At 40.9% G+C, this 12,633-nt stretch overlaps 1 protein-coding gene across 1 annotated transcript in view; it reads left to right on the top strand.

The window, feature by feature from the left end:
• The window catches only part of Map4k5 (mitogen-activated protein kinase kinase kinase kinase 5), a 90,323-nt gene that overhangs the window by 49,619 nt on the left and 28,071 nt on the right, over positions 1 to 12,633 (top strand). Inside the window, exons 11-15 of the mRNA XM_041657928.1 lie at positions 572 to 653; positions 1,473 to 1,589; positions 3,750 to 3,828; positions 11,035 to 11,093; positions 12,277 to 12,344. Of these exons, the coding sequence (XP_041513862.1) occupies positions 572 to 653; positions 1,473 to 1,589; positions 3,750 to 3,828; positions 11,035 to 11,093; positions 12,277 to 12,344 (405 nt within the window). The remainder of the gene's footprint in view (positions 1 to 571; positions 654 to 1,472; positions 1,590 to 3,749; positions 3,829 to 11,034; positions 11,094 to 12,276; positions 12,345 to 12,633) is intronic.

Consider the following 12,633-nt stretch of genomic DNA (forward strand, 5'->3'; position numbering starts at 1 on the left):
TCTTAACAGTGGCAGAAAGAAACCTGTTTGTCATTAGCAATGAAAATAGAATCTGCCTGCTTCATCAATGCAGATAGCAGGGAAATCCTTTCAGTTGCTAAAATCACTCATTTTTCTTTGCCCTTTCCTTATGAATTTCAAAAATTCTTTTAGAACTTAAATTGTCCCATAATAGTCTCTCTACCCTCCATGTAATCTAACTTTTAGCATAGAAAAAATATTTTAATGCTCCATAAATTAGACAATAAGAAAAGGACATAGGCTTTTAACAGCACCTGGAATGATTAAGTTCTAATCATGCATCTGCCCACTTCTGATCTGTAGTGCGATATTTGGAGATTGTCTAATGCTATTGCTGTTCAACTGCATATTACTTAGAAGACAAAATGGCTACTCTTGTGTCCAAGGAACATGCTGTGTTTTGTGTTTAGTTTTTTGACCTGTATAGAATTAAGAGGTCTGAGGGGGGAAACACTGTTTCTCACTTTCTAACTGTTCCTTTGTTAGCTTTATATAGTAACAGCAGAAAACTCATACTAGTGAAATATTTTTATGCTCTCTTTATTTGAAGGTCATCGACATTCCATAATTTTGTCAAAATAGCGCTAACTAAGAACCCTAAGAAAAGACCAACTGCTGAAAGGCTTCTGACCGTAAGTCATTGGGTCACAGAGGGTTACTCAGTCACGTAGGAACGAGACGGGTCACTAAAGGAAAGCATATGTTTTAAAAATGTTAATCTGTTGAGGAAGGATCAGCAAACTTTCTAGAAGGGATCAGATGCTAAGTATTTCTACCTTTGTGGACTGCACAGTTTCCATCAGATTGGTCACAATTCTTCATTTCTGCCATTGTAACCTAGATAGTACATATATGGTATAGTCTTAACACCCAGGAAGACTTATTTACCAAAGTAGGCAGTGCACCAGATTTTGCCCTGAGACTACAGTTTGATGACCTCAGCCTCAGAAAATTCTCCAAAGTACTATCATCTAAAATTGATTGCTTTTCTTATGCAAATTTATAATGTGCTTTACATGTATATGTAAAATACCTTTGTATGAGAAATGAATGAGTACAACAGCCTACAAAGCTTTATAATTTAGCTGAATGAATGCAAATAATCAAAAAACATGCCTTCTTTACTGTTGTGAAACATCCCACAGTATTCGTTTGCATACTAGTATATATAAATGAGCACATCACTTAGCTGTCTAAATTTTACAGCCCAACATGGATTAAACTACTTGACCTAGAGAAGTGGTTCCCATCTAATCTCCTAGTGTTTGAATTATGTGTGGTCTTAGGTCCGCTGATTGATGTTCCGCTGCTGCCTTCTCCCTGACTCCATGCAGGCGCCATGATTACCTTGTCTTACAAGTTACTGACTTAAGAATCACAAATAGCATTCTTTTCCTAAGCCGTAGAGGAGAAGGCACATGTGTGACATTTGTCTGTCCGCTCTCGCTCAGCACTCCTTTGTTGGGCAGTCGGGTCTGTCTCGGGCCCTGGCAGTTGAACTGTTGGACAAGGTGAACAACCCAGACCACCATGCGCACTACACGGAAGGAGACGACGATGACTTCGAGGTGGGTGCTTCAGAACTTCCTGAGATTTCTGATGGCTTTAGAGTGTGTTCTGTTATTTCAGCTACCTTTTTTTCTTTTTTTTTTTTTTTTTTTTTTTGCCTTTATGGACAAGGTATAACGCAATCCCTGTTGGCCTGGAGCTCAGTGTGTAGACCAAGCTAACCTTGAGTGCTCAGAAGTCCTCCCATGTCGACCTCCCAGGTGCTGGGGTTACTGGTGTGAGCCACCACACCCAGTTGGGAATTTATTTTTTAATTTACATCTTCAATTTAGTTAAAATGGGTTTAGCTACAAATATTATTAACTGTATGAACTATACATACATTTACTTAATTCTACCTGCTAAGGGTTTTCCTCAGCCTGTTCTCATTCTGAGTTCTCTGATTGGCTGAGCTTTAGATGAGGTTACCCTGCTCCAACCCCTACACACATGCCTGGAGATCCAGAGGGGCCTCCTCTCCAGATCTCAGCCCCTGTAGTGACATGTGGTCCTCCTGTTTCCTAGGAAATGATGACTTTAAGAATGCTCCTTTAGAACATAATGAAAAGGTTTAGGCACAACACATGTGCACAAATTTTTCATAAAGACTCCTCAGATATTCAGGCAGTCATTTTTTAACTTTTCTATTTATGTATATTAAGAAAATACAGATAATTTTAAAGGAGTAAGTTGAAATCCTCAGTAGGAAAAAGAAACTCTTTCTATTATTTTTTATCAGTAGTTTCTTATATAATTACATGTAAGTATTCTATTATTGTGCATGCCTTCTGAAAATATTGTAGGATTATTTTGAGTTTACCATATATAGTAGTGCAACATGTAAATCAGGAATGGGGGACTTGCTACTCATTGGTGGCACCACTGTTTCTGTTGAAGTGCTTAACAAATGTAATCCTTATAGAATCTTTAAAAGATAATGTTTGTTCTCTCAATGCTTCACATATATTATAACCCAGTTCTGTATTTTTATTTGATGTTAAATTGTCTTGAATTGCAAGCATTAAATAAACCAGCCATACACAGATTCCCTACACATACACATATTTAGATCATTATTTGCAGACTTAAGATCAGTAAAGCTTTGAGATGGCAAGCTATCTGATTGGGTAAAGGTACTTACTACAAAGCTTAATAACCTAAGAGCTGTGTTTGATTCCAGATACTCACATAGTGAGTGAGAAAACTGACTCTCACAAGTCCTGGATCTCTACAGGTGCACATGTATTCATTCTCCCCTTAAAGCTGTCTCTGGTGCTGCCAATCCCTTGCAGTAAAATCTCCACACACTTCTTTCTGCTCAAAAAATAAAAACTGAAACCGGGCGGTGGTGGTGCACGCCTTTAATCCCAGCACTTGGGAGGCAGAGGCAGGCGGAGCTCCGTGAGTTCAAGGCCAGCCTGGTCTACAAGAGCTAGTTCCAGGACAGGCACCAAAGCTACAGAGAAACCCTGTCTCAAAAAAAAAACCAAAAAAAAAAAAACCTGAGAGCCATCATCTGACATTTGGGGTTTTGTGCCCACACAGTTCCCTCATCTTTCCTGATTTCAGCACCCTCAAGCCCCACTTCCTGCAGGTGTTACATTCTCACATCACATGGTCATAGTCTCTGTCCGCTGCGTCTCCACATCACGTGGTCATAGTGTCTGTCCGCTGTGTCTCCACATCACGCGGTCATAGTGTCTGTCCGCTGTGTCTCCACATCACGCAGTCATAGTCTGTCCGCTGTGTCTCCACATCACGCGGTCATAGTCTGTCCACTGTGTCTCCACATACTGTACAGCCAATGCCTGCTGGACTTCAGGCCCCAGCAAAGCGTGCGGAGATCCCTTGTCCAGGTTTTAACAGGAATTCTTTTTTTTTTTAACTAAATGACACTGACCATTGACTAATTTTGTACATGTCTATGTCCTTTGTCCGAGACTAAACTCTTTGAGGTCAAGGTGTGTCTGACTGAATCCCTTGGTGTTTTCACAGTGTAAACATGGAATAAGCGAACAAGCGTTTAAGACATCTGAGTGTTCATTGTACTTTTATTGTTTTTCTTAGAAGAAATGTTTTAGTAGATAATCATATTTGTCGGCAAGCAATCGATTAAAAAAGAAAAATTTAACCTTCTATTTGTTGTTAAAATTTCTAACGTGTTGTGCTTACATTCACAGCCCCATGCAGTCATTCGTCACACCATTAGATCTACAAACAGGAATTCCAGAGCTGAGCGGACCGCTTCGGAAATCAACTGTATGTGTATGCTGTGTGTTTTTCATTGGTGGTCTTGGAGGGTTGATTTGGATTTTCTTATATTTTCTGTGGGATTATATTATCTTAGTCTAATTGAGGCCTGCATACTTTAACACTTCAGAATGTATTAGAAATATAGGTTACTTTTCTAGTTTTATTGTACTTTTATTGATCATTGTTTTTAAATAGTTTTTAATTATAAAGATAATTGTTCCCATTGTAGGAAATTTACAAGAAATAAAAAATAGAAAGTTTGCATTGCACATCATCACATAACCTACAGCCGTCCCATTTTTCTCCGACTTCTTGCTTTGCCGTGAATATTTCATGCGGCTCAAGTTACACTTTGACATGCTAGAGAAGCGGTCTGTGTTTGCGGCGCTGGCTTTGCAGCCGCACACTTCCATTGCTGGCTGAGTCATGCCCATTTCATGCCATAGGAGATAGTCTTCTGTTATTGGGTGTTGGGTTTTCAGTATTTTAGGTCAATATGAAGATGACTCTTCACAAATATTTAAAATGGAATTCTGATATTTTTATTTAGTCAGTTAATCATAAGCAGACAAGCATTTTATATCAGCTACCTTTGTCACTTCAGCAGCATTTAAAAAACAGAAGTTTTGGATTTGGGTTTTCTGACTTATATTTGTGTTGTTTCAAGAAATTAAAGTAGTTCATAATAAAATGAGGTGCGTGACTAGCAATAGAAATGTATTTTAACCATAGTGAATAAAATGAGGTGCGTGACTAGCAATAGAAATATATTTTAACCATAGTGAATAAGATAATTCACTAAGTATTTGAACCAATTACAAGTTTTACAGAGAAGTATTAAATAGCTGTTTGCATTTTATTTTATTTCATTTTTTGGGAGGTGACTGTATTGCCCAGGCCAGCTTCAAATTCACAGTGACTTTTCTTCCTCAGTTGCCAAGGGTCCTGAGACTTTAGGCTGAACCAGCACACCTGTCTTAAAAAGTATTCCTAGCTCTTTAAAAGAATGTCTTCCCTTGTCCATTGCTCAGCAGGACTTGTCATAGATAAGCCAGTAGTAGAGACTCGGTGTCTCTGTTAGTGCTAGCGCCCAGCTTGCTGTTGTCTTTCTAAAATCATTTATTTATTTATTATGTGCCTACAGAGTCATCTTGCCAGAGCCTTGTTTTTCTTGTAACCAAAAAAAAAAAAAAAAAAAAATCTGAGGGCCCCAGATAACCAAAGATAACCTCCTTTGGCAAAGCAGTATTTACTTTGTTTAGCTATAAAATGTTCTCTTAATGTAATCTAATTTGTCCTTTCTTTATAGCCTTTGCATTTTATGTTACATTCTTTGTTTTCTTTTCCTTTTTTCTTTTTTTGGTTTTCCGAGACAGGGTTTCTCTGTAGCTTTGGAGCCTGTCCTAGAGCTAGCTCTTGTAGACCAGGCTGGCCTTGAACTCCCAGAGATCTGCCTGCCTCTGCCTTCTAAGTGCTGGGATTAAAGGCATACAGCATCATCACCCAGCTATATTCTTTGTTTTAATTTATTCATTTTTTTATTTGTGTATATGAGTGCTTTGCTTGCATGTGTGTAGGTGTACCCTGAATGTGCCTGTTGCTTGCTGCAGAGGTCAGAAGAGAGCATAGGGTCCCCTGAACCTGGAGTCGGGGTGATTGTGAGCCACCGTGTGGGCTTCTGCAAGAGTAACTAACACGCTCTTAACCACTGAGCCATTTCTTCTGCACCATATGTGGTGTGTTCTTGTATTTTGCAATTCCACTTTTTACTTACCCCTTTGACATGAAGTTAGAAAGTGTAAAGTAAGGACTAGGCTTCACTTCTTTTCCCTGGGTGACAGCCCTTTGGGGTCAATGCTGTTTGTTAAAATTTTTAATCTTTTTTCTCATGGATTTAAGATATGTCCTTTATTGTAAGACTAAGTCCCCATGCATGTCCTAGAACTTGTTTCCTGGGGATTCTGTTGTGTTGCCGTTAAGATGTCTGTCTGTGTACAGCAGCACTTTCGAGTCTTACATCCGCTGAACTCTGTTAAGTTCATCTCTCCTCCCACTCCTGCTTCCTCTTCATCATGTCCAGGTGCACACAGTGTTGCTCTTCTGATTATATCTGATTATTATATAGATAACATTTAGAATCTGGGTATCTAGTTTTAAATTTTATTTTTATAGATGTGTGACTAAATTTATATATTAGCAGAGTTGGCATCTTTATGATGGCCAGTCTTAGCTAAAAGACTCTCTCTTTTGCTCTCGGTGGGGCAGGGTGGGGTGACGATCAAGATTTAGTTTTGTTCATGAGTGCTCAGAATGCTGGTTATTTCACTGAGTATGCCTTGGATAAAGTTGAAGTCACTTTACTGATGATTTTTTTCTGTCTTTACACTTAAACATTTCTCATTTTATAGATATTAGAGTGTTTTACGGCTCTGTTCTTGCTTGCTTAAAGATTTCAGTTCTGTTCTGGAGTTTGCTTCAGTTTGCCTAAGTTAAGCTGGTAACTTATATACAGTAAAATGATCAAATCTTAAGTGTGACATGTGGTAAAAATTTAAAGATACACCTACCCCTATGGCTGTCTCCCTGCTCGGTGTGAGAAACACAGCTGGAATCTCAGAATTGCCCTGCTCCTCCATAGTCAGCACTCTTCCCTCCTGAACTCCTCCACCCTCCCCTCCATCCAGAGAATTGATGTTCTGATTCCCGTCACATAGGCTCCGTCACATAGGCTCCGTCTTAACTGACCTTGAGTTTTAGACAAGTGGGTTGACACAGTGGACCCTTTTTTTTTTTTTTTTTTTTTTTTTTCGAGACAGGGTTTCTCCGTAGCTTTTGGTTCCTGTCCTGGAACTAGCTCTTGTAGACCAGGCTGGCCTCGAACTCACAGAGATCCGCCTGCCTCTGCCTCCCGAGTGCTGGGATTAAAGGCGTGCGCCACCACCACCCGGCGTGGACCCTTTTCTTTAACTCAACCGTATCTGTGAGGGTCATTCTCACCATCATCTAGTAATACATGGTAGTGGAATATTCCATTTATGAGTGTATTATATTACGACTCACCCATTATTTTGTTGACTTTGTTTTGGGCTATTATGATCATTCTATGTATTCTTACTGTATATTTTTAGTGGATATTAATAATTTTTGAACCTGGCTGTTGATATAACACAGTATCTGAGGTAAACAAAGGAAGAAATAGTTGCTTTGGCTCATGGTCTCTAGAGTTCCAGTCCGCGGTCACTTGGCTCTTTTGCTTCTGGACCTATAGTGAGGCAGAACAGTCTAATCAAGGTTCATCGTGGAGGAACTGTTCACCACAGGGGATGAGACATCAGAGGAGTAACATGAGCTGGCCAGAGACAGTATGCGGCTCCCAAGGAGCCAGTCCCTTCAACTAGGCCCCACCTTTAACTCTCTGTCATCTCCCTGTAGCCTTTCTGTTGATGAGCCCATCATTGAATTAATCCATCTTAGGGTCACAGCTCTCATGAGCCAGTCACTTCCCCAAAGCCCGTCAGCTAGCAACCAGCCTTAGCACCTAGATTTTCATGGGCATGTCACATCAAAACTATAACATAGCAAATGTTAGACTCACCAGGGATAAAAAGTTAGTCCAACACTGTCACATTTGTTAATTCTCTGCAGTGGTATAAAATGCACCACAGAAACCATGTGGCATCCTAGCCATCAAGAAGAAGCATGTGGGCAGGCAGAGTTTAGGGGAAGTTAAACCAGTGACTCAGAGTGAAGACGTGTATGGGAAAGGGTGAGCGCCAGGTCTGAGAGTGGCCTCTGAAGCTTCCCGTAGCTGAGCTCCCGTAGCTGAGCTCTTCTTTAGAAGTGCCTGCATTTGAAGCTCTGTCTGGCCTGGATTTGAGTCAATGACTTAGATCTTCCAGACATAACGCGATGATTCATTGTAATGCACATGAATTCACACAGGCAGGTCCCTGGCAGCCTGGTTTAAAGGGCGGTGTCTCAGTGGGAAAGCAGCATAGCTCAGAGTGCCTGTCCCATGAAACGTGACACACACGCAGGATGGCCTTGGGAGAAATTACCTCCCTCCCGGCCTTTGCATTTGGATTTGTGTTTGTCCTCCCTGGCTGATGAGTGCCAGGAAGGATTTTTCTTCCTCTCTCCCTGGCCAGGATATAGGCACATGATCACTGTGGAACATAGTCTCAGAGTTCACAAGGTTGAGACAGGAGGGTGACAAGTGTTCAGGGCCAGCCAGGACTGCATGGTGAAACTCTTGCTTTTTAAAAAAAGGGCAAGTCAGTGAAAGTTTTAAACAAGCTGAAGAGACTCCTGCAGAGTCATCAGTTCCACAGCCCAAAGTGTTGTGTTTTGTTTTCTTTGCCGAATGGCGGGGAAGCCTGTTAAACTTCCTCACTGACCGAAACACTGAGCATCCAGTGCATCTGGAAATGCTGCCCCCAGCCCCAGTTTCTACATCCATCACAGGCACATGGCCAGGACACACTTAGTATACAGTTTTATGCCAATTGGACTCAGTTCTCTTCAATTCTCTTCTTGTCTGACTAGGGTTCTTTAGATTTTGTAGGTCCATGAATCCATGGTTTTAATCCTTTGGCTGCTGTCTCTATGAAATGTCTGCCATGTCTCCCCTCTGCTTTTGAGACATCTACACACAAGAGGAACTTTGTTCTTGTGCCCATTCTGCTATTAAGCCATGAGTTTTATTTTAGGTGCAGTATTTTCCACATATAAACTTCAGTCATATTCAGATTATACGTGTACATATATGTGCAGATTTAGAAATGTAATTCTGTTTCTGTACTGAGATTGTCTTCTTGAAAGTCTCAAGCATGTTTGTGGTAAGCGTTTAAAGTTGCTGTCTGCTGATTGCCCGGATGGTCTGAGTCTCTCTTCTTCAGCCGCCCGTGGTTCCTGCGTTTCAGCTTCACCTCTAGTATTTTTGTTGTGTCTTGAACAACGTAAGGCCATATTTAGCATCTAAATCTTGTCCTCTTTCTTTGAAGACTTGATTACCGGGCAGTCAGGCTGACTCTTTTTTTTTTTTTTAATTATTTATTTATTTATTAAGGATTTCTGCCTCCTCCCCGCAACCGCTTCCCATTTCCCTCCCCCTCCCCCGATCAAGTCCCCCTCCCTCATCTGCTCGAAGAGCAATCAGGGTTCCCTGACCTGTGGGAAGCCCAAGGACTGCCCACCTCTATCCAGGTCTAGTAAGGTGAGCATTCAAACTGCCTAGGCTCCCACAAAGCCAGTACGTGCAGTAGGATCAAAAACCCACTGCGATTGTTCTTGAATTCTCAGTATTCCTCATTGTCCGCTATGTTCAGCTAGTCCAGTGAAAGGAGACAGAGACAGAGACCCACATGGGAGCACCGGACAGAAATCTCAAGGTCCAAATCAGGAGCAGAAGGAGACGGAGCACGAGCAAGGAACTCAGGACCACGAGGGGTGCACCCACACACTGAGAGAATGGGGATGTTCTATCGGGAACTCACCAAGGCCAGCTGGCCTAGGTCTGAAAAAGCAGGCTGACTCTTGAAGGCTCGTGTGTGCTCATAGGTCCCCTGGACAGAGCTCAGATGTCTGTCCTGACACCACAGCAATCCCATGCTTGCAGAGCTGTCTCCAGATATATGCACAACCGCCTGTAACTCCAGTTCAGACACTCATGGGAACACCATACACACCTGGAGGCAAAACATTCATACACAGACATCTTCTTTCAAAAAAATGTGTAGGTTATATTAAATGTTATTAATGAATAGAGGCTTTTGTTTTAGAATGCTATTTTAATAGAGAACATATTTTATGGAATGTCTTCCTCTCATGCTGACCATTTTCAGCCAGACGTGGTTGTGCACACTTGTAATCCCACCCGGCACTGCAGAGTCTAAGGCAGGAGGAAGGTCCCAAGTGAGCAGCCAGCCCTAGTGTGCATAGTGAGCTCCAGGCCAGCCAGGCTATATGGCAGGCCCTATCTTAAAAAATAAATTTTTAAAAAGAAAGGAGGAGGAGGAGGAGAAAAATTATGTTTCAATCTTTTTTCTCCATATAACAAATTATGCTAGTGCCTTGTATTATTCTTTATAGGTTTTATTTTGGGGGATAAATGCAACGAGATCTTACCTGAAAGCCTTTTAACAATTAAGCTTGTATTTAGAAATCTTGTATCTTTATGAGTATAAGTGTTGAAAACCTTTTAGGCGTTTATATTCACATTCAGTTTTTAATTATAGTGACTGTAAGTAGGTAATAAAGTGACTTTTCTCCATTCTAGAATAGTTCATCTAAAAGAAATTGCTCTTTGAATACTTGGAATAATTGTGAAAGTAGCCTGATGAGCCTGGCCGTAGATGATAAACACCGTCCTGTTATCTCACTGTTCTCCTTAGACGATCTGTGCATAGCACAGCAAGGTTTTCTCTGCCGTGAAGCTCCTGCTGAACTTAACACACCGTCTACACCATGGAAACAGTCTTTGCCTTTGTCATCTACTTCCAATAGCTTGTAAACATTTTGTTTATACAAAAGTGCTTTTTAAATTCCCTGATTTCAGCCAAGAATTAAGCATAGAAGCTAGGGGAAGTCCCAAATTGCTACTTTTTCTGGGTGAATATGAAGCTGTTTTAGAGAAGAAGTAGAGAGATTTCTCTCCTGTGCCTCTGCTCTTCCTGCCTCTCAGCAATGTTCGTTCCCATTTCCTTTCTGAAATTAACCACTTAAGATGATGGCCGTGTGCATCCATATTTACACACCTGTTCTAGATGATGGCCGTGTGCATCCATATTTACACACCTGTTCTAGATGATGGCCGTGTGCATCCATATTTACACACCTGTTCTAGATGATGGCCGTGTGCATCCATATTTACACACCTGTTCTAGATGATGGCCGTGTGCATCTATATTTACACACCTGTTCTAGATGATGGCCGTATGCATCCATATTTACACACCTGTTCTAGATGATGGCCGTGTGCATCTATATTTACACACCTGTTCTAGATGATGGCCGTGTGCATCCATATTTACACACCTGTTCTAGATGATGGCCGTGTGCATCTATATTTACACACCTGTTCTAGATGATGGCCGTGTGCATCTATATTTACACACCTGTTCTAGATGATGGCCGTGTGCATCCATATTTACACACCTGTTCTAGATGATGGCCGTGTGCATCCATATTTACACACCTGTTCTGTATTTGCAGTTGACAAGTTACAGTTTGAACCACCTCTGAGGAAAGAAACAGAAGCCCGGGACGAAATGGTAACTGCGACTTTAAAACATTTTCAGTTTAAAATTTGAGAAAACTTCAAGTGAGATGTTTTAAGGAATTAAGTATATATAAACGACTTTTTGTACATACTAACTCTACACTAGTTCTCACACTAAAGTGTGAAGGAGTCGTAATTAGGAATTTTGATGGTGCTGCAGGCAGTTGACCCACTCAATCCAGCACTCCCAGTCTTTTGAAGGATGTACGTGGATTATTAAACACTTGCGTGGACTCAGATTTCGCCTTTTCCTGACTCGTTAGGTTTGAAGTGAGCACAGGTTTACAGTGCTTTTCTGTGTAAAGTATCGTATCTGGGGTTGGACACGTGGTTGTTAGTGGGACACCGTTGTTGCTCCTATTATGTTTGTTACTACAGCTTATTTTGCCTGTTTGTTTGTGAGAGGGTCTCACTGTGTAACTCAGGCTGCCTTTGAGTTGCTATAGCCCTCCTGCTTCAGCAGCCTAGTGCCAGGGTGACCGGCCCATGTCATCACAACAGACGTGATACCATTTTGAGATTAACTACATAGTTAGCCCTGTATATAAAGGAAAAAATAAAAAGATGTTGTTAGGATTGGCCTAGAAGGTTCCTTAATGTCTACTGTTTTTTAGTCAATAAAAATGCATTTTCTAGGCCAGGCGGTGGTGGCACTCGGGAGGCAGAGGCAGGAAGGTCTCTGAGTTGGAGGCCAGCCTGTCTACAGCATTAGTTTCAGGATAGTTAGGGCTACACGGAGGAGCCCTGTCTTCGGGTAGAGTGGGGGGAAGCGCATTTTCATGCATTCTTCTTGCTGCCAGTTTCTGTATGCACCAGCCTTCTCCATGCATATTTAATGGGCTATTTAATTGTCCTGGCTGATGGAGTAGTTATGCAAATAATTCAGTTTTTTGTGGGTTGTTTCTTTTTGTTTTTGCCTTTCAGTTTGAAAACTATATTTAGTAGATGTGGGGAAGTTCTTTTTTCATCAAATGATAATGAGTCATTGATCTAAATATTTCACATGACAGAACAAATTGTGGAGATGTTTAAACAGATTGGATGCCAGGACAACAAGCAGCCACAACCCTAGGATTTTCTTGAACCAGATTGTGATTTGTAAATCAAATGGTTGATATTAACTTGGTCAATATTAGTGTCTGTGAAAGTAACATTTTAAACTGTGACCTTCACAGGGATTACCATCAGACCCAAATTTTATGTACCATTGGAATCCTTTTGTGGATGGTGCAAATACAGGCAGGTAAGTTGTTTTCTAATTAATAGCTTGATTATGTGAACAACTTTTATGAGGATTTGTCTTAGAGTTGTCAGTGCATAGCTTTTACTAATATTATTGACAGAAAATATCATGAATTATTTAGTAAGGTTTTTAAAGGGTCTCTTCTGTTTCGGGGGATTTTTGTTTATTTTCTTCTGTTTGTTTTTTGTTTTATTTTTCAATTGTTTGCTTTGTAAGAAGATCATGATAGCCCTGGCTTGCTTGGCACTTCCTCATTAGACCATTAAACCAAGCTGGTCTTGAACTTGTA

This window comes from Microtus oregoni, unplaced genomic scaffold (assembly GCF_018167655.1).
Source record: "Microtus oregoni isolate MIOR12 unplaced genomic scaffold, Mior012 000009F_ref0000495, whole genome shotgun sequence".
Taxonomy (NCBI): Eukaryota; Metazoa; Chordata; class Mammalia; order Rodentia; family Cricetidae; genus Microtus; species Microtus oregoni.